At 40.8% G+C, this 23,358-nt stretch overlaps 2 protein-coding genes across 2 annotated transcripts; one reads left to right on the top strand and one right to left on the bottom strand.

Annotated features, from left to right (window-relative positions):
* Positions 1-11,151: 11,151 nt before the first annotated feature.
* LOC121537476 (chymotrypsin-like elastase family member 2A) lies at positions 11,152-13,960 on the bottom strand. Its single transcript, XM_041845098.1, has 8 exons — positions 13,895-13,960; positions 13,473-13,561; positions 13,203-13,300; positions 12,899-13,024; positions 12,378-12,514; positions 11,923-12,068; positions 11,579-11,731; positions 11,152-11,232 (listed from the first exon to the last, which is right to left on the bottom strand). Exons 1-8 carry the CDS (start codon positions 13,929-13,931, stop codon positions 11,215-11,217), a joined length of 804 nt encoding a protein of 267 aa, XP_041701032.1. The 5' UTR covers positions 13,932-13,960; the 3' UTR covers positions 11,152-11,214.
* A 6,357-nt stretch (positions 13,961-20,317) lies between these two features.
* On the top strand, positions 20,318-23,283 carry ela2l (elastase 2 like). Its single transcript, XM_041845099.1, has 8 exons — positions 20,318-20,390; positions 20,711-20,799; positions 21,149-21,246; positions 21,529-21,648; positions 21,954-22,090; positions 22,332-22,477; positions 22,721-22,873; positions 23,196-23,283. Exons 1-8 carry the CDS (start codon positions 20,351-20,353, stop codon positions 23,211-23,213), a joined length of 801 nt encoding a protein of 266 aa, XP_041701033.1. The 5' UTR covers positions 20,318-20,350; the 3' UTR covers positions 23,214-23,283.
* The last annotated feature ends 75 nt before the right edge of the window (positions 23,284-23,358 follow it).

The raw sequence follows: 23,358 nt of genomic DNA, 5'->3' as shown, positions 1-23,358 counted from the left end.
CATCACGCGACAGGGTGTGCTGCGACAGAGTCTGCTGCAACAGGATCAAGTCAAATCAAGGCCAGTACTGTTCTGTTTACAAAACTTACCTTCCCATACAGGATATTTTGTGTGCATAGCATATTTGATGTTATGACAATTTGACAGTGTCACACCCTGGCTCTGGGACTCATTATGTTGAGCCAGGGTGTGTTCATTCTATGTGTGTATTTCTATGTTGGCTAGAGTGACTCCCAATCAGAGGCAACGAGTGTCAGCTGTCGTTGGTTGTCTCTGATTGGGAGCCATATTTATACTGTCTATTTTCCCTTTGTGTTTGTGGGTTCTTGTTCCGTGTTCGGTCATTGATACCGTGGACTTCATGAGTCGTTTCTTGTTTTGTATTGTGTTTACACTTTAACTAATTAAAGTATGTTTGTTCATCACGCTGCGCCTTGGTCTCTCCCTGACGATCGTGACAGAAGAACCCACCATGCAACGACCAAGCAGCGTGTCCAGGGGCAGCTCTTGGGCTGGACATGGGAGGAAGCGCCGGGAGAAGAGACGGTGGAGGCGCGCCGTAGAGAGGAGCAACGGCGTGATCAGGGTCGTCGTCGGGCGGTCGAGAGGCAACCCCAGAAAATTTTTAGGGGGGGGCACACGGCATGGACGACGGGGCTGACGGAGGCAAAAAGGGGCGGATTCTGGAGGCCACCAGGTTACGGATACACCGCCCTGTACGTCCTGTGCGGATGCCTCACACAGAGTGTGTGAGGGTAGGCATTCAGCCAGGACGGGTTGTGGCCGCTCTTCACTCCAGGGCTCCTATCCGTCTCCACAGCCCGGTTCGGCCTGTCCCTGCTCCACGCACCAAGCCTACGGTGTGCGTCGCCAGCCCAGTCCGGCCAGTCCCTGCTCCACGCACCAAGCCTACGGTGTGCGTCGCCAGCCCGGTCCGGCCTGTCCCTGCTCCACGCACCAAGCCTACGGTGTGCGTCGACAGCCCAGCCCGGCCTGTCCCTGCTCCACGCACCAAGCCTACGGTGTGCGTCGCCAGCCCGGTCCGGCCTGTCCCTGCTCCACGCACCAGGCCTACGGTATGCGTCGCCAGCCCGGTCCGGCCTGTCCCTGCTCCACGCACCAAGTCTACGGTGCGCGTCGCCAGCCCGGCCCGGCCTGTTCCTGCCACTCGCACCAAGTATACGGTGCGCGTCGCCAGCCCGGCCCGGCCTGTTCCTGCCACTCGCACCAAGTCTACGGTGCGCGTCGCCAGCCCGGCCCGGCCTGTTCCTGCCACTCGCACCAAGCCAGGGGTGCGAGTCGTCAGCCTGGTAAGGCCCGTCCCTCCTCCACGCACCAAGCCAGGGGTGCGAGTCGTCAGCCTGGTAAGGCCCGTCCCTCCTCCACGCACCAAGCCAGTGGTGCGCGTCGTCAGCCTGGTAAGGCCCGTTCCTCCTCCACGCACCAAGCCAGGGGTGCGCGTCGTCAGTCCAGCACAACCCGTGCCTGGGTCACCGGTGCCTGGCAAGGTACCGGTCAACTGCTCCACTATGGAGCTGAAGCTAACCGCTCCTGCTAAGTCCAGTTCGGCTCCAGCCGGCGGGGCCAGACTGGACCAGGGGCGCTATGGGGGGTGTATTGGAGGGTGGTGGTCAAGGCCGGATCCAGAACCGCCGCCGAGGAGGTATGCCCGCCCAGCCCTCCCCTGTTTTGTTTAGTTGAGGCGCGGTCGCAGTCCGCGCCTTTAGGGGACTGCGACCGCGCCTCTGGGACTCATTATTTATGTTGAGCCAGGGTGTGTTCATTCTATGTGTGTATTTCTATGTTGGCTAGAGTGACTCCCAATCAGAGGCAACGAGTGTCAGCTGTCGTTGGTTGTCTCTGATTGGGAGCCATATTTATACTGTCTATTTTCCCTTTGTGTTTGTGGGTTCTTGTTCCGTGTTCGGTCATTGATACCGTGGACTTCACGAGTCGTTTCTTGTTTTGTATTGTGTTTACACTTTAACTAATTAAAGTATGTTTGTTCATCACGCTGCGCCTTGGTCTCTCCCTGACGATCGTGACAGACAGGGACTTGGCAACAGACTGATCAATTGATGTAATTGCATATTGGAGTTTTTGTGCATGAGTGGGTTTGATTAGAGTTGTGTTGGGAATCGAGTACTGACATTATTCTGTAAATTAAGGTAATTGGCTGCTTATTAAGCAAGGGGTTTGTGAGTACTGTAGTGTTGCTGGATTAGAGGTCTTTATTTTTTTGATTGCTCTGAAGTTGACTACTTTCATTTACTTTCCTGATTGGATGTGGTAAGATTGCCACTAATCAATAATTTGGTAAAATAAAATAAAATGAATAAATAAATAAATTGATGAATAAATTAATTGATTAATAGGGAGGAAACCATAAGCTATATAGTCTAAAATAATAAAATAATTTACAATAAAGGAATATAAAAGAGTTGTTACAAGGGGGAAAAAGGACATCAGGACTATGAAAGTAATTACACCTGTTGATATAGTTGAAAATAGTAATCCTCCGTACTCCTGAGTGGCGCAGTGGTCTAAGGCACTGCATCGCAGTGCTAACTGTGCCACTAGAGATCCTGGTTCGAATCCAGGCTCTGTCGCAGCCGGCCGCGACCGGGAGACTCATGGGCGGCGTACAATTGGCCCAGCGTCGTCCATGGTAGGGGAGGGAATGGCCGGCAGGGATGTAGCTCAGTTGATAGAGCATGGCGTTTGCAACGCCAGGGTTGTGGGTTTGATTCCCACGGGGGGCCAGTATAAAAAAATATATATATGTATTCACTATGTAAGTCGCTCTGGATAAGAGCGTCTGCTAAATGACTAAAAATGTAAAAATGTAAATGTTAATGGTATTGCAAGGTTATCTGGAAAAGGGAATAAAAGTTGGCCTGACATTGAACAACCATAGCTAGTGGAAGGGACTCTTAACCCTGACGTCATCAACATAATGAAAGTGCTTCTGTCAATTCATAAGGCAGATCAAAAGAAATGGAAAAAAGGGAACATCGTAAAGAAAAGAGACAAAGAGAGCTGGGTGTTCTTAAGCTGTTTGAAAATGAAGGACAAAAACTGATAAAAGATACCAGCGATAAAATAAACAAAGGTATAGAGAAAATTGTAAAAGCAGTGAAGGTGACAGAAAAACAAATGACAGAAGTCAGTACACCTTTCTCACATACGGATTCAGCAAAAAGACCCCCACCTTTTGAGAAAGAAGTAGAGTTTAAGGACGTCTATCCTCAGCTTCCAGTGATCATTCAGGAGAGTGATTATTGCATCAGAGATTAAGATGAACGAATAATAGAGAGAGGACAAGCAGAAACGACCATAAAAATTAATCCAAACTCCAAAAGTAGGAAGAAAATGAGATGTCTGGAAACTAAGGGTGGAGTGAGGTTCAGGAGGATGGAACTTGAAGATGATGATGATGATCAGAGTGATTCAGAAGAGATCATGGGTGGATATGACTCTGTGATTAGAAGGAAGTTGGCAAGAGAGGAAGGAAGAAGGATACTAGAGATTCGATCTCTGAGGAAAGTGAAGATGGAGAAAGTGATAAAGATTTGGAGATTAAAGGTGCTTTATGTTCAAGAGGATTTTATCCAACAATGACTAGCACAGAAGAAATAGAAAGAGATATAGACCGATGCGTATCATGCCTGGATAAAGCGAATAATTTAGAAGAAGTAAGAGAACTGGAACAACAACTCGAGAAGCTGAAGATACAGAAGAAAAAACTGCTGAGAAAATAATCCCAAGAATTTGAGAAGAATAATACATTGAGGCCAAGGAAAGAGGGCACAAGTAAGAAGATGATGCAAGGTGATCATTCGAGGACAAAACTTAGAATATAAGCCTTTGAAGAATACCGATATGTCAACAACAAGAAAGAACAGGACCAAGAAACTCTCAGAAAACTCAATCAAATACAACTGGGGGGAGAATAAGAAGGAGAAGAAAAGCTTTGGTTATGAAGAATCAGTGTGCACTAAATCAACAATCACTGCCACAGCTTCAACTGAACAAGGTCAAATGCAATTGTACCAGCCACAACTAGTGGTACAAGTTGTTTCATATCCATAGATAGTTTCTGGAAAGAAATAATTTCAGAGGAAGATACAGGAGCAAGTGAAGATCATCTGGAGGACAGGTGAACCCTTATAGGGGCAAGGAGCAAGGATTCTAGGGGTGCCTAGAAGATCCGAAAGGGGGGTGTCAGCTGGTAGCATCAGGACCGGAAAAAAGATCCAACAATTGAGGTGAAAATAAACAATGGACTATGGGAAGTGATGGTGGATATTGGAGCTGATTTTATCTGTGTTCAGCCTGAAGAGGTTACACATCTCACTATGTAAAATTAACTAAATTAGGATAGGGATTTGAGGGAGTAAAACAGCTGATTCCTCTTACGGAACCAATTGAGCTCTGCTATGAAAATAAAAAAAAATTACAATACTCATACTGGTATCAGAACATACACCTATTGCATTGTTGGGAAGAGATGCATTGTGTAAGTTGAACTGTACAATAAGATGTACACCAGACGGCTGTCTGGTAGAAGATTATAAAGGAGTAGGTTTTTGGGAACCATATTGGCATGAAAAGGTTGATTATATCATAGGAAGGAGGACAATCTGTCTGAAAAATAATGTTTACAGGGGGTGACTGTTATTCTTGGTTACATTCCTACACCAAGAGGTGAATAAGATGTCATACTAGGCTAAAAGATGCTCAGTCGTTTGCCAAGTCTGTGTGTAAAGAAGTCATAAGCAGGTGGGGACTACCCGATCACATATCCTAAAATTACTGGGAAAGGAATTTGTGGATAAATCAGTGAAATGGTTTTTTAAAAAGTTAGGAGAAAAGTCAGATTAAAAAAGTTAGGAAAACTAGGGTTGAAGGAACTCTAGGACAGTCAGCTAAGCTTCAATGTTAGTAGTAAGAGAGAGAGAACAGTGGTGAAGGGAAATTTGAGTTCAGTGGGAAGATAGATATGGTAGGAGTTTAGATCTGTTAGGAGCAGTTGTATTGAGAAAGTATGCGTTGCTGAATTATAAGAGAAGATTGAGGGTGATTGCAGTATCTATATTTACAATTCCCAGCAGGAAGATCAAGGTGATTATAAGTCTATTTTTTATAATCGACAGTTTGAAAGTGAGGGATTAGAGTTGGGACTGAGAGTTAATGTAGTGACACTAGTGGTGATAGATGGAAATACAAGTAAAGAGTTCAAAGCCTTAGGGAGAATGGATGAATTAACAACAATGACATCAACACTTCAGTCTATTATAACAACAGTGAGAAGCAATTCAACTCTTTCAACATTGACAGTTATTAAAGCTATAAATGTATCACATTTGATTACAAGGGAGCCAATCGCTCCAGCACCAAATTTGTTAGGAAAAGACTGTCATTAGGGTTAGGATGGGTGGTACAGCTCATCTTCCTTGTAGATGTGAGAGAAGGAATGTGTAGAGGTGAGATTCCTCCCACATGGAGAGATAATTATGGAGAAGAAGTGTTGTTATGAAGACTAGAAGTAGAAGCTGTGCCCCTAGTCAAAGGAAGTATATTTTGTACAACGATATGAAGTGGAAGAGGGTTATGAGTGATTGCTCATTTATTTTGCGTAATGTTACATGGAAAGATCAGGGAGAATGTATGTGTACTTATCTACTGCAAACATTAAAATTTGTTCCGGTTAAGAATTATTGGTTAAAAGGCTATTTAACTCGTAAGGTGACGCTCATGATGGAAGATTTGAAGTCTGTTGAAGCTTCCACAGTCACCAATGGAGTTCAGGAGAAGTATATTAAAGTAGCCACTCCAACAGTAAATACTACACAGAGGATATCTGTAACTTTCCCACTGGAAATAGTTAAGGGTGTTAATACATCAACTAAAGCAACTATTTTAATAGTAACTTTGAAAGAGATTAATGGTACGACGGCAATAACAAATGTAGGAAATATGACACAGACACCAACAACAACTTTTCTGAAATTAAAGGATGTAGCAAGAGTGACTCAGGAGTTTATGATACGGATGGAGAGTGCTGTCAATGGTAGTAAGGATAGTGTTGAGATAGGAGAGCAGATGGTAGTAGAGAATGATGTAGATTCTTCTGAAATAGTGCAGAATACTATCATGGAGGTACAGGATGAGTTCTATGATTTTAATGGAAGACAAGAAGATACATCTGATCAATACAGCTCGTTAGGGAAGAGAGAAACTAAATGGAAGGCATATGGATTTGATTTTTCTGTTTGGAAATTAAAGATGGATGGGCAGGTAGGAATCTTTAGTTCAAGGAGTTAACTCATTCTGTAAGATAAGTGAGGAATCTTGAGGGTAAATGTCTGTTGAGAATTCTAGCATAAGGAAAATGGGGTTGAATCTTAGAAGATAGCTAAACTTCTATCAAGTATGTGTCAATCTTATGTTTTATAAGGGATGTTGTATCAGCAACAATCATTAAGAGAGAAAATAATGTAGTTGTGGAAACATTTGTTTAGGCCTAGGTTTAAGTGTTCTTGGTTAAATGAATTACCCTATGTGAATTTGTTAGATGGGAAGGAAAATCAGTTAACAGCGCTTCATGAAGCATTGGAGGTGAAACCAGTGAGGGCTAAAAGCTGTTTTTGTTCTAATAAAACATATGATGGAAAGGGGATGTTTAGGGGAATATTAGATTGTGATGATTATATGATGACTTTGGGTAAGCAGGAACATAAGGTTAGTAATGAGAAATATAATGTAACTTTTGAGGTTTAATTTAGTAAGGGGAGAAGTTTTTGCCTGGTAATGTGACTATTGGGAATTTTAGAGATATTTGGTGGGTTTGTGGTGATAAAGCGTATATATTCTTACCCTATGGATGGACAGGATGTTGTTACATGTTGAAGTTGAAGATTCCATATGAGGCTTTTACCATTAAAAGAAGGGAAGCTCGGGGAAAGAGATAAATCTGATTCTGAAAGAGAGAAGTTTCATAGTCTGGGAAGCCTACCATTGGAGGATAAGTCTAAGAGAGAAGTGGGGATTTTTCCATGGTATGGTGTAAAATTTGGGAAGATAACATAGATAATATTACCTATAATTTGAAGGGTTTTGCGAATGAAACGATAAGAGGGTTTAACCTTCTGTCAAGACTCAAAGGAGTATTGATAGATAGATATCAATTTTGAATATCCGATCATTTTTCAAATGTTTTTAAATATTAGTGTGATTTTAGTATTTTGTTATGAATCAAAGGGGGGAAATGGTATGTGATTCATTTTATATATCATTTTATATTTTTAGTTGATATTGATGTTTTAATTTGAATGTGTTGTTTTGCAAAAGATACTGTTTGGTCTTTTCTTTTCTTCCAGAAACATATGGGGGAATATGTAGAGGGGATTAAAATACTCAAACAAGGACAATATGAAGGAGAATATGAATGGACTGGAGGAAGTGGAACAAGGAAGGTGTGGAAATGTTCAGATTCCAAGTGTAGTGGACTACATTCCAGTGTCTGCAATGATATATAGACATATTTGCATGTGTAATACATAATTTGTGTCATATTCTTTCTGTTAAATTTTTGTAGAATGATATTTGCTGTTATTGGGTACATGTGGGGATCTCAGATGCTTATGTTTATTTCGTGGATGCTTAGGGATATTGGGTCTAGGCAGGGATAGAGAGAATCCACAGGAGGGTCCGATGGGTCGACCAGCCTGAATGTGGACATTTTTGATTGTATTTTGTTTGCTGAGGCTTTCATGTGTATTCAAATTGCATCATAGTTTCAGATGCATTGATAAAGATTTATGAATTGATCTGGAGTACTTAGGTGGTTGCCTGGGGCAGAGGGGCCGTGAGAGAATTTTACTGTCTTAATTGATTGATGGATATTTGGAAAGAAGGCTGCCAGACAGGTTTTTCGCTCTCACACCCCATAGAGATTTGTTCATATTTCATAGAAATGTATTTACACTCCATAAAGATTTGTTCATATTTCATAGAAATGTATTTACACTCCATAGAAAAATGTGTTTTTGGTTTATTGTTAAAGATACTCAATAAGAGAAATTGTTACTTGTCATAATCCTATTCTTTTTGTTTTCGAGACTTAATGTGTCTCGAAGGGGGGAATATGTAGTATCTGAGGAATTTATGACTTTGCTAATGGTTTCAAGTGGTTTTAGAGGATGTTGACTAAGCTTAAAGGCTGCATTTGGGGAGTAGTTCTATAGGGGCACCCTAAAGCTGAGGAAGTCTGTTAGGTGGCCTCCTGGGATTGGTTGGTAGGAAAAATCACCCATATTATATTACATAGGGCATAGGATATAAATACCACAGTTAAGACAAAGGAGGACAGAATAATCATATTTGAGATGGGGCGATTATTCTCCAGATATCGGCAGATATCTGTAAATTGATGCTGCAATACTCTGATATAATAAACCTTTATAATCAAAGTACAGCGTCAGCGGATTTCCTTGTTCTCACAGCATAATTAGCAACGTTTTCTCGACACAACAGTACTAAGTAGGTTTTTTTGGGGTATCTGTACTTTACTTTACTATTTCGATTTTTGACAACTTTTACATTTACAGTACCAGTCAAAAGTTTGGACACACCTACCCTTTCAAGGGTTTTTCTTTACTTTTACTATTTTCTGCCAAGAGTGTGCAAAGCTGTCATCAAGGCAAATTGTGGCTATTTGAAGAATCTCAAATATAAAATACATTTTGATTTGTTTAACACTTTTTTGGTTACCACATTATTCCATATGTGTTATTTCATAGTTTTGATATCTTCACTATTATTCTACAGTGTAGAAAATAGTCAAAATAAAGAAAAACCCTGGAATGAGTAGGTGTGTCCAAACTTTTGACTGGTACTGTACATATGACGTGGAAGAAGGCTAGAGCTAGTCTTAGAGAGAAGACTAGAGCGAGGGCAAGTAACAGTTCCATGCCCTGCTGACAGCTGTCTGTAGGCATTTATAAGAGAATTATCTACATGGTCTGCAGCCACTGATAATAGCACGAGATTCTATTCTATATGTATAGTGAAGATTCATATGGTCCATAGCAAGTAACGACTATTTGATGTGGTGGCTATTTGAAGAATCTCAAATATAAAATACATTTTGATTTGTTTAACACTTTTTTGGTTACCACATTATTCCATATGTGTTATTTCATAGTTTTGATATCTTCACTATTATTCTACAGTGTAGAAAATAGTCAAAATAAAGAAAAACCCTGGAATGAGTAGGTGTGTCCAAACTTTTGACTGGTACTGTACATATGACGTGGAAGAAGGCTAGAGCTAGTCTTAGAGAGAAGACTAGAGCGAGGGCAAGTAACAGTTCCATGCCCTGCTGACAGCTGTCTGTAGGCATTTATAAGAGAATTATCTACATGGTCTGCAGCCACTGATAATAGCACCAGATTCTATTCTATATGTATAGTGAAGATTCATATGGTCCATAGCAAGTAACGACTATTTGATGTGGTGGCTATTTGAAGAATCTCAAATATAAAATACATTTTGATTTGTTTAACACTTTTTTGGTTACTACATTATTCCATATGTGTTATTTCATAGTTTTGACATCTTCACTATTATTCTACAATGTAAAAATTAAATAAAGAAAAACCTTTGAATGAGTAGGAGATCCAAACTTTTTACTGGTAGTGTACTTCACTACATTCCTGAAGAAAATAATGTACTTTTTACTCCATACATTTCCCCTGACACCCAAAAGTACTCGTTACATTTTGAATGCTTAGCAGGACAGGACAATTGTCTAATTCACACACTTATCAAGAGAACATCCCCTCTCATCCCAACTGCCTCTGATCTGGAGGACTCACTAAATACATGATGTCTGTGTGTTGGAGTGTGCCCCTGGCTATACATAAATAAATTTAAAAAACAAGAAAATGGTGCCGTCTGGTTTGCTTAATATACGGAATTTGAAACTATTTCACTTTTACTTTTACTTTTAATACTTAAGTATATTTTTTTCAATTACAGTGACTTTTGATACTTAAGTATATTTAAAACCAAATACTTTTAGACTTTTACTCAAGTAAAACTTTACTTGAGTCATTTTCTATTAAGGTATCTTTACTTTTACTCAAGTATGACAATTGGGTACTTTTTCCACCACTGGGTATGCTTGTAATCATTAAGGACTGGGGAGTTTTTCAAGATAAAAAAGAAACTGAATGGAGCTAAGCACAGGCAAAATCCTAGAGGAAAACCTGGTTCAGTCTGCTTTCCACCAGACACTGGGAGATGAATTCATCCTTCAGCAGGACAGTAACCTAAAACACAAGGCCAAATCTACATTGGAGTTGCTTACCAAGAAGACAGTGAATGTTCCTGACTGGCCGAGTTACAGTTTTCTACTTGAAAATCTATGGCAATACTTGAAAATGGTTGTCTATCAATGATCAACAACCAATGTGACAGAGCTAGAAGAATATTGAAAAGAATAATGTGCAAATGTTGCACAATCCAGGTGTGGAAAGCTCTTCGTGGCTTACCCAGAAAGACTCACAGCTGTAATTGCTGCCAAAGGTGCTTCTACAAAGTATTGACTCAGGGCTATGAATAGTTATGTAAATGAGATATTTATGTGTTTCATTTTCAATCAATTTGCAAAAATGTCTGAAAACATGTTTTCACTTCATCATTATGGGGTTTTGTGTGTAGATGGGTGAGATAACATTTTTAATTGCATCAATTGTGAATTCAGGCTGCAACACAACAAAATGTGGAATAAGTCAAGGTATATGAATACTTTCTGAAGGCACTGTATATTGGAGCCATTAATGCAAGTGAGTAAGTTCCCTGCAAGATGTTGATACAGTAACTAAGATACAGTAATACAGTAATTTACACTGATACAGATACTGAAGTATTTTCAAACTGATCATCATTTTGATGACAAGGATGCAATTTGATGGCAAACGTTTCACGTTTCCTTTACTGTATTATGCAGATTTTTAGATGTTTTAAAAAAGAAATACTGACATTTCTTTATGGTACCAGAAACTATTCTACTTACGTTTCACAAAAACTTAGATTAATTTGGAAAACCATGGAGTTTTGAAAAAAGGAAACCAAAGAATGAGATATTTGCAATACATTTCTTTATTTAATGACAGCTTCCCACCACGATACAACCAGATCCACTCTTTAGTTGCTGGTCATCACCTGAAAAATAGAAAAATAAAAAAGAGACAAAGATTTACTTCATATGCCACAATGCAATAGGGAGTATACTTGCATACACTCCAAGGTGATAATTAAATATTACAAGTGTTTTTTTTCCATGGATAGGCTGTTCCAATATTCACACCAGCATACCACTTAAAATGCATACCCAATACATTGCTTCATTATAAATGTATATCTAGCTAGGTTTGGACACCACTTAAAATGCACAATACATTGCTTCAATCTGAGCAGTATGTAGCATTGATATTTTAGGGAATAAGTGTGGAAGTGTGGAAGTGTGGTGGGAAGGGATAGAGTGTTGAAGTGTTGGGTGTGCACTCACGTTGTTGATCCAGGAAATGTAGGCACTGACGCGGGTGAAGACGGAGGGCTTCTTGGGGTAGTTGCAGCCCATGCTGGAGCCGAAGCTCACCACACCGTGAACGTCCCAGGATCCATCAGAGTTCTGGCAGTTCAGGGGGCCACCGGAGTCTCCCTGCAGGGCAACAGAGTAACACATAACAGTGGTAAGCTCAGGACACTAGAGATTATATTCCAAAACAATTCCTTTCACAAAATAAAGTATCATTCTTTTTCCTCAAGTGGCATTTCTTAGCTCTAGCTCTGTTCATCACTCCACGATAGTGAAATGACAAAACATCAACAAGCTGTAGTAGCATGACTCACGTTGCAGCTAGCAAGGTCTCCATTACCACCAGCGCAGACCATGCTGCTTGTAACAAGGCTGCCCCACCAGTCGGGCTTGGTGCAGTTGGCATGGCTGACCACGGGCAGGAGGGCCTGCTGCAGTATGTCAGCGATGGGGCCTCCGGCTGAAGAGATTAACAAATTCAACAATCCGATTAGTGCCTCTATTGATTCTCATGAAATGTCAATAGTATCTTGAAGGATATGTTGGATGCTCAACGCTCTTTTACAAATACTAACTATATTCAAAATAACTACCATAATAATTAGCAATTGGTTCATCATCCTTACATTTGTTTTTATAAAGTTATTAGTAGTACGTCTGGGTTTGTGGACATTCATATACTCGCAAATGAGGATGAAAATATGAAATAATATACATTGATATGAGAGAAAAGTGCAAGGGAAACTGATTCATGGTCAACATGACCTACTCCATAGGCGTCCCCAGCCAGTGACGTAGCAGGGAGCATTGTGGGGCAGGACTGTGCCGGAGTCGGGCAGACAGGCAGCCATAATAGAGTCAGAGAAGGTGACAGGGCTCTGAAGCTTGATCAGGGCAATGTCGTTACTGCAGAAGACATGATGAGCCACCATATTACAGATTAGTACACAGTCATTAATCAATCACATTTATTTATAAAGCCCTTTTTACATCAGCAGATGTCACAAAGGTCAGGAAATGTTACTAATCTCATTCACTGAGGAAAAGGCAGCACTACTTTACTATCTCCAATTTCCAGTTAGAACATATCTAGGGAAATGTTTAATTATATCTGTACAATTGCATCCATCTGTATAAGAAACTTTGGACAACGCATAGCTATGAGAATTGATCATTCATACATAAATTATCTAACAGAAATAGTTAGAACATATTAGTATTTGAATGTAAACAGACATGGGGCCTACAAGGATCAATATTATTTGGGGTGGAAAAAAGTGAAAACCCCACCGGATTCTGTAGGAATCCCAGTTCTCATGGACGATGATCTTGGCGGGAGTAAGAGCCATGGAGCCCTCCTCGTTGTTGCTCTTCAGGTTGTGCTTGCCAAGGTACACCCTGTAGGTGTTGCGGCTGCTGTAAGGCCACAAGAGAACCCACACACAAAGGGTCAGGTCATAATGTTAAAAGTCCATAGATGATACAGTAAGTGAAGCAGTGGCGGCTGGTGCCTTAAAAAGTTGAGGAAGATGATGGAGGAATTTAATAAAATAAAAAGTTAATGGGATGACAATCTTGGACCCATTTGTTATACCTGATGCAGTGAGCAGCGGTCATGACCCACTGGCTGGAGATCAGAGTGGCGCCACAGGTGTGGTGGAAGTTGTCACCAGATTTGTACTGAAGAGACACCTGGAGAGAACAAAGAAACAAACATCAATGTATTTAAATTCAACACAATTCAAATAAGATTTAGTAAAGTGAATTTGAAAACAAATACTACTTTACTACTCATTTAGGATGCCCAGGGCTTGTTAATAGAGAAGGAGGGATAATAAATGTAAAAATGTAAAGTGGAACCTACCTGCCAGGGCCAGCTGTTCTCACGGACATCATCTCCTCCGACCACCCTGGTGATGATAGGGGGGAAGGTGGGCAGCCCACATCCGTAGGCTGAGAAATAACGAGAAACACACTATACAATTACACTTTTGTATCCCTGACTTACTCATACATCATATTGTATGTGTCCATATTGCATGTCTAAGGTTTATTTTGAAATAGTACATTTCTGCCAAAATGTGAACTTGTCTCTTCTGTATTTCATGTACACGATAACCGATATATTTCAACTTAAATCTGGGAGAATTTCTAAACGAAAACAAATAGGTGGTAATTTAAGATGGAATACAAAGTGGTATTATGTGTTCCCTAAAAGTAAGATAAGGTGAGGGAACAACATATTGTCAAATGTACAAAATCTAAAATCTGGTCAGGATAGCTTACCACCAGCAACAAACAAAGCCAAGATCACGAACTTCATGACGACTGTTTCAGTGAATGTCAGCTCAACCTGCTCCCTTATATAGCTGAAGAGTAGTAGAAAAAACTGTCAGGGACATGTTGCACAACAACGTGTCTAAAACCAGCCAGGAAAACCTGGAAAAAAATCGACCTTGCAGTTAAACATCCAAAAACACATTATCTTCTCAACTGTGTTACCCAGGTTCTGTGAAATTCACAGTGTTGGAAAAGCTACTCTGAAAATATAGTTTACCAAGCTACCAATTACTTCACACTGGAAGAAGTTATGCTACACTAAAGCTATCCTTAAGAAAAATATAGTTTACTTATTTAAAGTTACTTAGAAAAAAAAGAGTTCACTACTTCCAAACTACTTTATGAAAAAATATTAAATATAAATCTGAAATGTCATAGACTACAAATTGCAAGAACAGATCAATCTGTAGTCAGATGTTAACAGAATGTGTGATTTAGCCTATTAAACACAAAAAGTGAGAATTAGGCAGACAAAAAGTGTTTGAAGTGAGATTTAGGACCTTATTCATTTAGTCAGGTCACCATGCAATGGCATAGTAAAATGTATGAAACATTGTACTTTAAACGTGCAATTTGGGGAAACACATCAGTTATTTACAGTATCTTCTTAAATTATTAGAAAACACATGTACATATACAATCAATATTTTCTATAAAAGTTTGATGTGGTTTTTCAGTGAAGTTCCAAGTTATGGACATCTCAGTGTTCTGAACGACCTCCATTCCTGACATGTTTGTACCTCTGAGGTCCTCCTACTGTATACAGTGGGGAAAAAAGTATTTAGTCAGCCACCAATCGTGCAAGTTCTCCCACTTAAAAAGATGAGAGAGGCCTGTAATTTTCATCATAGGTACACGTCAACTATGACAGACAAAATTAGGAAAAACAATTCCAGAAAATCACATTGTAGGATTTTTAATGAATTTATTTGCAAATTATGGTGGAAAATACGTATTTGGTCAATAACAAAAGTTTCTCAATACTTTGTTATATAGCCTTTCTTGGCAATGACACAGGTCAAACGTTTTCTGTAAGTCTTCACAAGGTTTTCACACACTGTTGCTGGTATTTTGGCCCATTCCTCCATGCAGATCTCCTCTAGAGCAGTGATGTTTTGGGGCTGTCGCTGGGCAACACAGACTTTCAACTCCCTCCAAAGATTTTCTATGGGGTTGAGATCTGGAGACTGGCTAGGCCACTCCAGGACCTTGAAATGCTTCTTACGAAGCCACTCCTTCGTTGCCCGGGCAGTGTGTTTGGGATCATTGTCATGCTGAAAGACCCAGCCACATTTCATCTTCAATGCCCTTGCTGATGGAAGGAGGTTTTCACTCAAAATCTCACGATACATGGCCCCATTCATTCTTTCCTTTACACGGATCAGTCGTCCTGGTCCCTTTGCAGAAAAACGGCCCCAAACATGATGTTTCCACCCCCATGCTTCACAGTAGGTATGGTGTTCTTTGAATGCAACTCAGCATTCTTTGTCCTCCAAACACGATGAGTTGAGTTTTTACCAAAAAGTTATATTTTGGTTTCATCTGACATTCTCCCAATCCTCTTCTGGATCATCAAATGCACTCTAGCAAACTTCAGACGGGCCTGGACATGTACTGGCTTAAGCATGGGGACACGTCTGGCACTGCAGGATTTGAGTCCCTGGCGGCGTAGTGTGTTACTGATGGTAGGCTTTGTTACTTTGGTCCCAGCTCTCTGCAGGTCATTCACTAGGTCCCCCCGTGTGGTTCTGGGATTTTTGCTCACCGTTCTTGTAAACATTTTGACCCCACGGGGTGAGATCTTGCGTGGAGCCCCAGATCAAGGGAGATTATCAGTGGTCTTGTATGTCTTCCATTTCCTAATAATTGCTCCCACAGTTGATTTCTTCAAACCAAGCTGCTTACCTATTGCAGATTCAGTCTTCCCAGCCTGGTGCAGGTCTACAATTTTGTTTCTGGTGTCCTTTGACAGCTCTTTGGTCTTGGCCATAGTGGAGTTTGGAGTGTGACTGTTTGAGGTTGTGGACAGGTGTCTTTTATACTGATAACAAGTTCAAACAGGTGCCATTAATACAGGTAACGAGTGGAGGACAGAGGAGCCTCTTAAAGAAGTTGTTACAGGTCTGTGAGAGCCAGAAATCTTGCTTGTTTGCAGGTGACCAAATACTTATTTTCCACCATAATTTGCAAATAAATTCATAAAAAATCCTACAATGTGATTTTCTGGATTTTTTTCTCTCAATTTGTCTGTCATAGTTGACGTGTACATATGATGAAAATTACAGGCCTCTCTCATCTTTTTAAGTGGGAGAACTTGCACAATTGGTGGCTGACTAAATACTTTTTTCCCCCACTGTATGATCATGGAAAATGATGGCACAAATTCCATTGGATATTAACCAACATTGTTTTAATTATCATTAATAATGAATAATTATTAATGACATGTACATTTCATTAGGGTGGGCCCCATTCAACTATTTATCGGTTATCTAAGATAAGAATGTCTAGCATTATAAACTCATTAGTATCATATGCCTGTGTTCTGAAAAAACTATAAGGCAAAGCCAAAAAAAGTGATACTAGTCTAGAGATATAATGCAATAATATACAGTGGGGAGAACAAGTATTTGATACACTGCCGATTTTGCAGGTTTTCCTACTTACAAAGCATGTAGAGGTCTGTCATTTTTATCATAGGTACACTTCAACTGTGAGAGACGGAATCTAAAACAAAAATCCAGAAAATCACATTGAATGATTTTTAAGTAATTCATTTTCATTTTATTGCATGACATATGTATTTGATACATCAGAAAAGCAGAACTTAATATTTGGTACAGAAACCTTTGTTTGCTATTACAGAGATCATACGTTTCCTGTAGGTCTTGACCAGGTTTGCACACACTGCAGCAGGGATTTTGGCCCACTCCTCCATACGGACCTTCTCCAGATCCTTCAGGTTTCGGGGCTGTCGCTGAGCAATACGGACTTTCAGCTCCCTCCAAAGATTTTCTATTGGGTTCAGGTCTGGAGACTGGCTAGGCCACTCCAGGACCTTGAGATGCTTCTTACGCAGCCACTCCTTAGTTGCCCTGGCTGTGTGTTTCGGGTCGTTGTTATGCTGGAAGACCCAGCCACGACCCATCTTCAATGCTCTTTACTGAGGGAAGGAGGTTGTTGGCCAAGATCTCGCGATACATGGCCCCATCCATCCTCCCCTCAATACGGTGCAGTCGTCCTGTCCCCTTTGCAGAAAAGCATCCCCAAAGAATGATGTTTCCAACTCCATGCTTCACAGTTGGGATGGTGTTCTTGGGGTTGTACTCATCCTTCTTCTTCCTCCAAACACGGCGAGTGGAGTTTAGACCAAAAAGCTCTATTTTGTCTCATCAGACCACATGACCTTCTCCCATTCCTCCTCTGGATCATCCAGATGGTCATTGGCAAACTTCAGACGGGCCTGGACATGCGCTGGCTTTAGCAGGGGGACCTTGCGTGCGCTGCAGGATTTTAATCCATGACGGCGTAGTGTGTTACTAATGGTTTTCTTTGAGACTGTGGTCCCAGCTCTCTTCAGGTCATTGACCAGGTCCTGCCATGTAGTTCTGGGCTGATCCCTCACCTTCCTCATGATTATTGATGCCCCACGAGGTGAGATCGTGCATGGAGCCCCAGACCGAGGGTGATTGACCGTCATCTTGAACTTCTTCCATTTTCTAATAATTGCGCCAACAGTTGTTGCCTTCTCACCAAGCTGCTTGCCTATTGTCCTGTAGCCCATCCCAGCCTTGTGCAGGTCTACAATTTTATCCCTGATGTCCTTACACAGCTCTCTGGTCTTGGCCATTGTGGATGGGTTGGAGTCTTTTTGATTGAGTGTGTGGACAGGCGTCTTTTATACAGGTAACGAGTTCAAATAGGTGCAGTTAATACAGGTAATGAGTGGAGAACAGGAGGGCTTCTTAAAGAAAAACTAACAGGTCTGTGAGAGCCGGAATTCTTACTGGTTGGCAGGTGATCAAATACTTATGTCATGCAATAAAATGCAAATTAATTACTTAAAAATCATACAATGTCATTTTCTGGATTTTTGTTTTAGATTCCGTCTCTCACAGTTGAAGTGTACCTATGATAAAAATTACAGACCTCTACATGCTTTGTAAGTAGGAAAACCTGCAAAATCGGCAGTGTATCAAATACTTGTTCTCCCCACTGTATATGCCATTCAGCAGACACATTTATCCAAGGAACTTACAACAGTGAGTGCAAAAATATTCGTATTGGTGGCCCCAACAGGAATCAAACCCATGACCCTGGCATTGCTAGCACCATGAGATAAAGTGGAGTTGAACTTGTTTGTTGATCTGGTTTTGTTATATGACCCAGGGTGACCATGGTGGCCCCCTGAACCGTCAGACTGCCGATGGGGCCTGGGAGATCCACAGTGTGCTGAGCTTTGTCGATTTAGGTGGTCACTGCAGCTACAACCACAAGAGGCCCAAGTCAGTGCCTACATTGACTGGATCAACACTGTAAGTGCATTTAGCTCTGTTCACACTGGAGCACTGTTACTAAAACTATGGCCGAATGCTACCTCATGTTCACCATGATTTAGAGATGAAAATCACATGAATCACGCTGAGGGGAAGCATTATGTTTTTCTCTGTCATTTTTTTCCACAGATCATGGCCAACAACTAATGCAACACATTTAACTTCCCACAGTTGTGTCAGGTTGGCTGGATGACCTTTGGGTGGTGGACCATTCTTGATACACACGGGAAACTGTTGAGTGTGAAAAACCCAGCAGCATTGCAGTTCTTGACACACTCAAACCGGTGTGCCTGGCACCTACTATCATACCCCGTTCAAAGGCACTTAAATATTTTGTCTTGCCCATTCACCCTCTGAATGGCACACATACACAATCCATGTCTCAATTGTCTCAAGGCTTAAAAATCCTTCTTTAACCCGTCTCCTCCCCTTCATCTACACTGATTGAAGTGGATTTCACAAGTGACATCAATAAGGGATCATAGCTTTCACCTGGATTCACCTGGTCAGTCTATGTCATGGAAAGAGCAGGTGTTCCTAATGTTTTGTACACTCAATGTATAATGTACAGCCATTTTATTATTATTAGATACTTGGACATGTTTTGGTGAATTAAGTAGTGATGGGCAAAATCTAGTCTAGTCTAGTTTCATTAGAACGTGTTGAACCGTTTCACATGGCATTCTTGGTTGAACCTTTTGTTCTATTATTTACTGTAAGACAAAGGACACTATTTTAGTGGATAATCCAGTATCCAACCACCCTCCAATTCTTACATGCCCATGAATGTAGTTTTAAAGCAAAAGGCTTTGCTAAACATTGGTTCAACACACATTCTATTACCCCACAGATAAGTATTTGGCCTTTGTGGCTTTTAAGTGACATCAATAAGGGATCATAGCTTTCACCTGGATTCACTCAGTGTATAGCTGGAGAATGGTATAGAAAAACTATTGGGACATGTTGCATAACAACCTGTCTGGAAGCAGTTAGGAAAACCTTTTTTTTTAATCAACCTTGCAGATAACCTTCTTCTCAACGGTGTTCCCCAGGTTCTGTGAAATTCACAGCTGTCATGGAAAAACTAATGTTGCCCAAGTTGACTCCTAAGGAACAGTTGTCTGTTAAAACAAATTGAGTCAAACAAATATTAACCAACATTATTAATTAGTATCATTAACTATATATTTGTGTCTTGAACATTAAAAGAGTGGACAAAGAGAGGCAATACATATGAACAACGTCAGGAGCAGTGCTTTAGAATCTGCATCTGAAACTAAAATGTCAAGAGAAATGTGTATAAAAGGCTACTGGTCATTGGAAAGGGCTATCAGAAGTTTTGGACCATAACATAGCTTCTCAATCAAGTATCAACTTTTTAAAGGCGTAGTCCAGGAATAAAATAAACAACATCCTTACACTAGCATACAATACAATTTGATTACATATTACCGTCACACTAAAATACAATATATTATTTTGATTGTGCGGTACCGTACTTACTTTATTTTATCTAGGTAATCATGCATTGGTAATCTACAATGCATGAAACATGCTTCTTTGAGAAGCTGTGAGAAAAGCTTGTCACTACACATATGTTCAATCCAAATATTTGTGTGTTAATATTACACTTCAAGGGGAGTGGAAAAAAGGGGGGGGGGTGCAATTTTATCAGTGAGGCTGGGCTAGCTGTCCTTAGCTTCACCCCCAGTTTGGTTTTCAGAGTGGGCTGGCTGATGGAACATTTCCCAGAATCTGTTTAATTTTTGTCTTACCTGTACCTCATATACAGTAGCCTACAGTATAAAGCATCCCTGGTGTGAACACACATTTTGAAGATACAAACATGATGAAATTTGTGGTCCTTGCTTGTCTGATTGCTGCTGGTAAGGATTATACTTAAGTGTTTTACTAATAAGAACAGAACACCATACAGTATCCTATTTCTCTTCCATCTTCAGTTAGAATATTGACAGAATGCTAAATTGCTAAACCTATTGAAAGGCTTTTATAAAGTGACATTGCAAGTGAAATACATAAATGTGGATAGTGTATTCATTAAAAAAATAGTATTCATTTCTAATATAATCAAAATGACTGAAGTTCAAAATGTGACTCAACAGTGTATTGATACTATAGTAGTGCATGCTAGAGAACACCAGTAGACTGAGGTTATGAGAGTTTTGAGTGTGTTTGTGCCCTACAGTCTACGGGTGTGGCATGCCCACCTTCCCTCCTGTGGTGACACGAGTGGTGGGAGGGGAGGACGTCAGGCCCAACAGCTGGCCCTGGCAGGTACTTTACGTTAACTCAATGCAGAACATACATAGTGACTGTGATAAAGCTATCCAGTCCTCTCAGATCTGCATAAAGTACATAGGGGGAAGAGGCTAGGCATTGATTTGGAATTGGGCAGATTTAAACAATCATAACAGCAATGTATCAATACTAATCATAACTTGTCAGTCATCAACAATTGCTATCAAACATGTTCACAACCATGTTATATCTTCTGCAATCACTGATTCTGAATTCTCATTCTTATATCAGTGAGATAGAGATTTTACCACAATGAAACCTTAAAGTGTAGGGGGCTTCAAAATGGAGAAATACTAACTATTCTCTACTTTCCTTTGTGTTTAAGATCTCTCTCCAGTATGACAAGGATGGCGAGTGGAGACACACTTGTGGTGGAACTCTGATCTCCAGCGAGTGGGTCCTCACTGCTGCTCACTGCATCAGGTAAGAGAGAGGACAGTAGAATAATAATGTTCAAGAGAGGGGGCACTTGGTGGCAGTCATGATGAGCAGGAAATATAAAATGGGCCACAGTTATGTAATTCAACCTACAATAATAATGTAGTGCTTCAATTGAATATATATTTTTAGTATTTTCAACTGATATCAAGAGCATGCTAGAGAATCTAAGTTTGACAGATGATTTGAAGTTTGGTGAATTGGATATCCAGTGTCACTCCCTCTTACTGTGTTCTGTATCTGTTCTCCTCCGTTATCCTTGAGCAGTAGCAGGACCTACAGAGTGAACCTGGGAAAGCACAACCTGGCTGAGACTGAGGAGGGTTCTCTGGCTGTTGGTGTTGCCAAGATCGTCGTCCACGAGAAATGGAACCCCCTCTTCATCCGGTAAAACCAATGCTAACTTTGCTTTACAGTGGTACAGATTAACTAGACACACGGATGGTAAACAAGAGTAACACAGGAAAGATTGTAGTCTATGACTGAATAGAAAGTTCATTATTTTGGAATGCTTTCTTATGTAGGACTGTAGACTGTAGGGATTACATTTCACAATTTTGATTTGTAATACAGTGTAAAAACGTACACTACAACCTTAATAACTGATTTCACTTTTCAGTTAGCATACTTATGCTAACTGCTAATCAGAAGTCAACATACATCATGTTGATTGTTCTGTGTGTTTTCTGCAGTAATGACATTGCCCTGATCAAACTGGAAACTCCCGTCACCTTCACTGACTCCATCATGGCTGCATGTCTTCCCGAGGCTGGCTTCCTCCTGCCCCACAACGAGTCCTGCTATGTCACCGGTTGGGGACGCACCGTCAGTGAGTGACTGCACCTCTTGCACCATCCTCTCATCATGCAAATTCAAATGTGAACTTCAAACTAAGTGTTTGATGGAGATAGACATTGGGTTGTAAAACTGCAGCTAGTCATAAATGTTTAAACACCATTTCCTAAATCTGGGTGACGAGTGCTCTAAGTCTCTACTTAAAGAGTAGGACTTTAAAGAGAATATCTTTACCTGAGGTAACACGTTGTGTCGTGTTTTTCTTTCCTTAACAGCCGGAGGTGCCATCCCTGACATTCTGCAGCAGGCCCTCTTGCCCGTCGTTGACCACGCCACCTGCTCCCAGAATGACTGGTGGGGCTTCCAGGTGAAGGACACCATGGTGTGTGCTGGAGGAGATGGCATTGTGTCCGGATGCAACGTAAGTTCCATAGAGCACATTTGCAACAGTGCCCCATAACTATGTGATTATGGAAGGCACAAGCACATCATTGCAAAAAACACAATAATGAGTGTTCAAAAGTGATCAAAGTGACACTGGGTCATCCAACATGAAGAGAGGGCAACAAATGGCCCTAGGGCCGCAAGTTTTAGACCCCTAGTCTAGCGGAAGATAGTGCTGTACTGAACTTGTTTGAATTTCTGGTTTTGTCCTTTGACACAGGGTGACTCTGGTGGCCCCCTGAACTGCCAGAATGCTGATGGAGCCTGGGAGGTCCATGGTATTGTGAGCTTTGGCTCTGGGCTGAGTTGCAACTTCCCCAAGAAGCCTACTGTCTTCACCCAAGTCAGCTCCTACATGGACTGGATCAACACTGTAAGTGCATTCAGCTACACATTGGAACACTTTGCCTAGAGCTGTTATTCCACAACCAAACTTTTAGTCGACAACCAAATTTGAATCCACAATGATTTAGATGTAAAAGGTGCCATGGTAAAAATGTGTCTGCAAAACTTTCACAGAGCGAAAGAGAATTTGACAATTTTGTTGATATTTCGAGTCAAGCTGCATGATGGAACAATTAAGAGACTTTTAATCTTTGTTTACAGTATCTACAGTATAACTAGAGATGTTGGACAGTACACATGAATCAGGATGAGGGCACATCTAATGTTTTTCCTTCTCATATTTTCCACAGGCCATGATGAGCAACTAAGGCAACAGAGCTACTTGTTGGGAATCCACTATCACCATGTGGAAGTTCTGCTCGTAAATAAAACATAAAATAAGAATCGTGCTGTTGCTTGATTTAGTGAACAATGCTCATATGTCATACATTGGGAAGTTACAAAATAATAAGT

Source organism: Coregonus clupeaformis, chromosome 24 (assembly GCF_020615455.1).
Source record: "Coregonus clupeaformis isolate EN_2021a chromosome 24, ASM2061545v1, whole genome shotgun sequence".
Taxonomy (NCBI): Eukaryota; Metazoa; Chordata; class Actinopteri; order Salmoniformes; family Salmonidae; genus Coregonus; species Coregonus clupeaformis.
This window is presented reverse-complemented; position numbering and strand designations above follow the sequence as displayed.

What these genes read in the sequence shown, in the direction of transcription:
- LOC121537476 (XM_041845098.1), bottom strand. Translation starts at nt 13,931, where the DNA reads ATGAAGTTCGTGATCTTGGCTTTGTTTGTTGCTGGTG. An exon ending in AGAACAGCTGGCCCTGGCAG is followed by an intron (nt 13,301 to 13,472) that starts GTAGGTTCCACT and finishes TGTTCTCTCCAG; the next exon opens with GTGTCTCTTCAGTACAAATC. An exon ending in GAGACCTTGCTAGCTGCAAC is followed by an intron (nt 11,732 to 11,922) that starts GTGAGTCATGCT and finishes GTTGCCCTGCAG; the next exon opens with GGAGACTCCGGTGGCCCCCT.
- ela2l (XM_041845099.1), top strand. Translation starts at nt 20,351, where the DNA reads ATGATGAAATTTGTGGTCCTTGCTTGTCTGATTGCTGCTG. An exon ending in CCAACAGCTGGCCCTGGCAG is followed by an intron (nt 20,800 to 21,148) that starts GTACTTTACGTT and finishes TTTGTGTTTAAG; the next exon opens with ATCTCTCTCCAGTATGACAA. An exon ending in TGGAACCCCCTCTTCATCCG is followed by an intron (nt 21,649 to 21,953) that starts GTAAAACCAATG and finishes TGTTTTCTGCAG; the next exon opens with TAATGACATTGCCCTGATCA.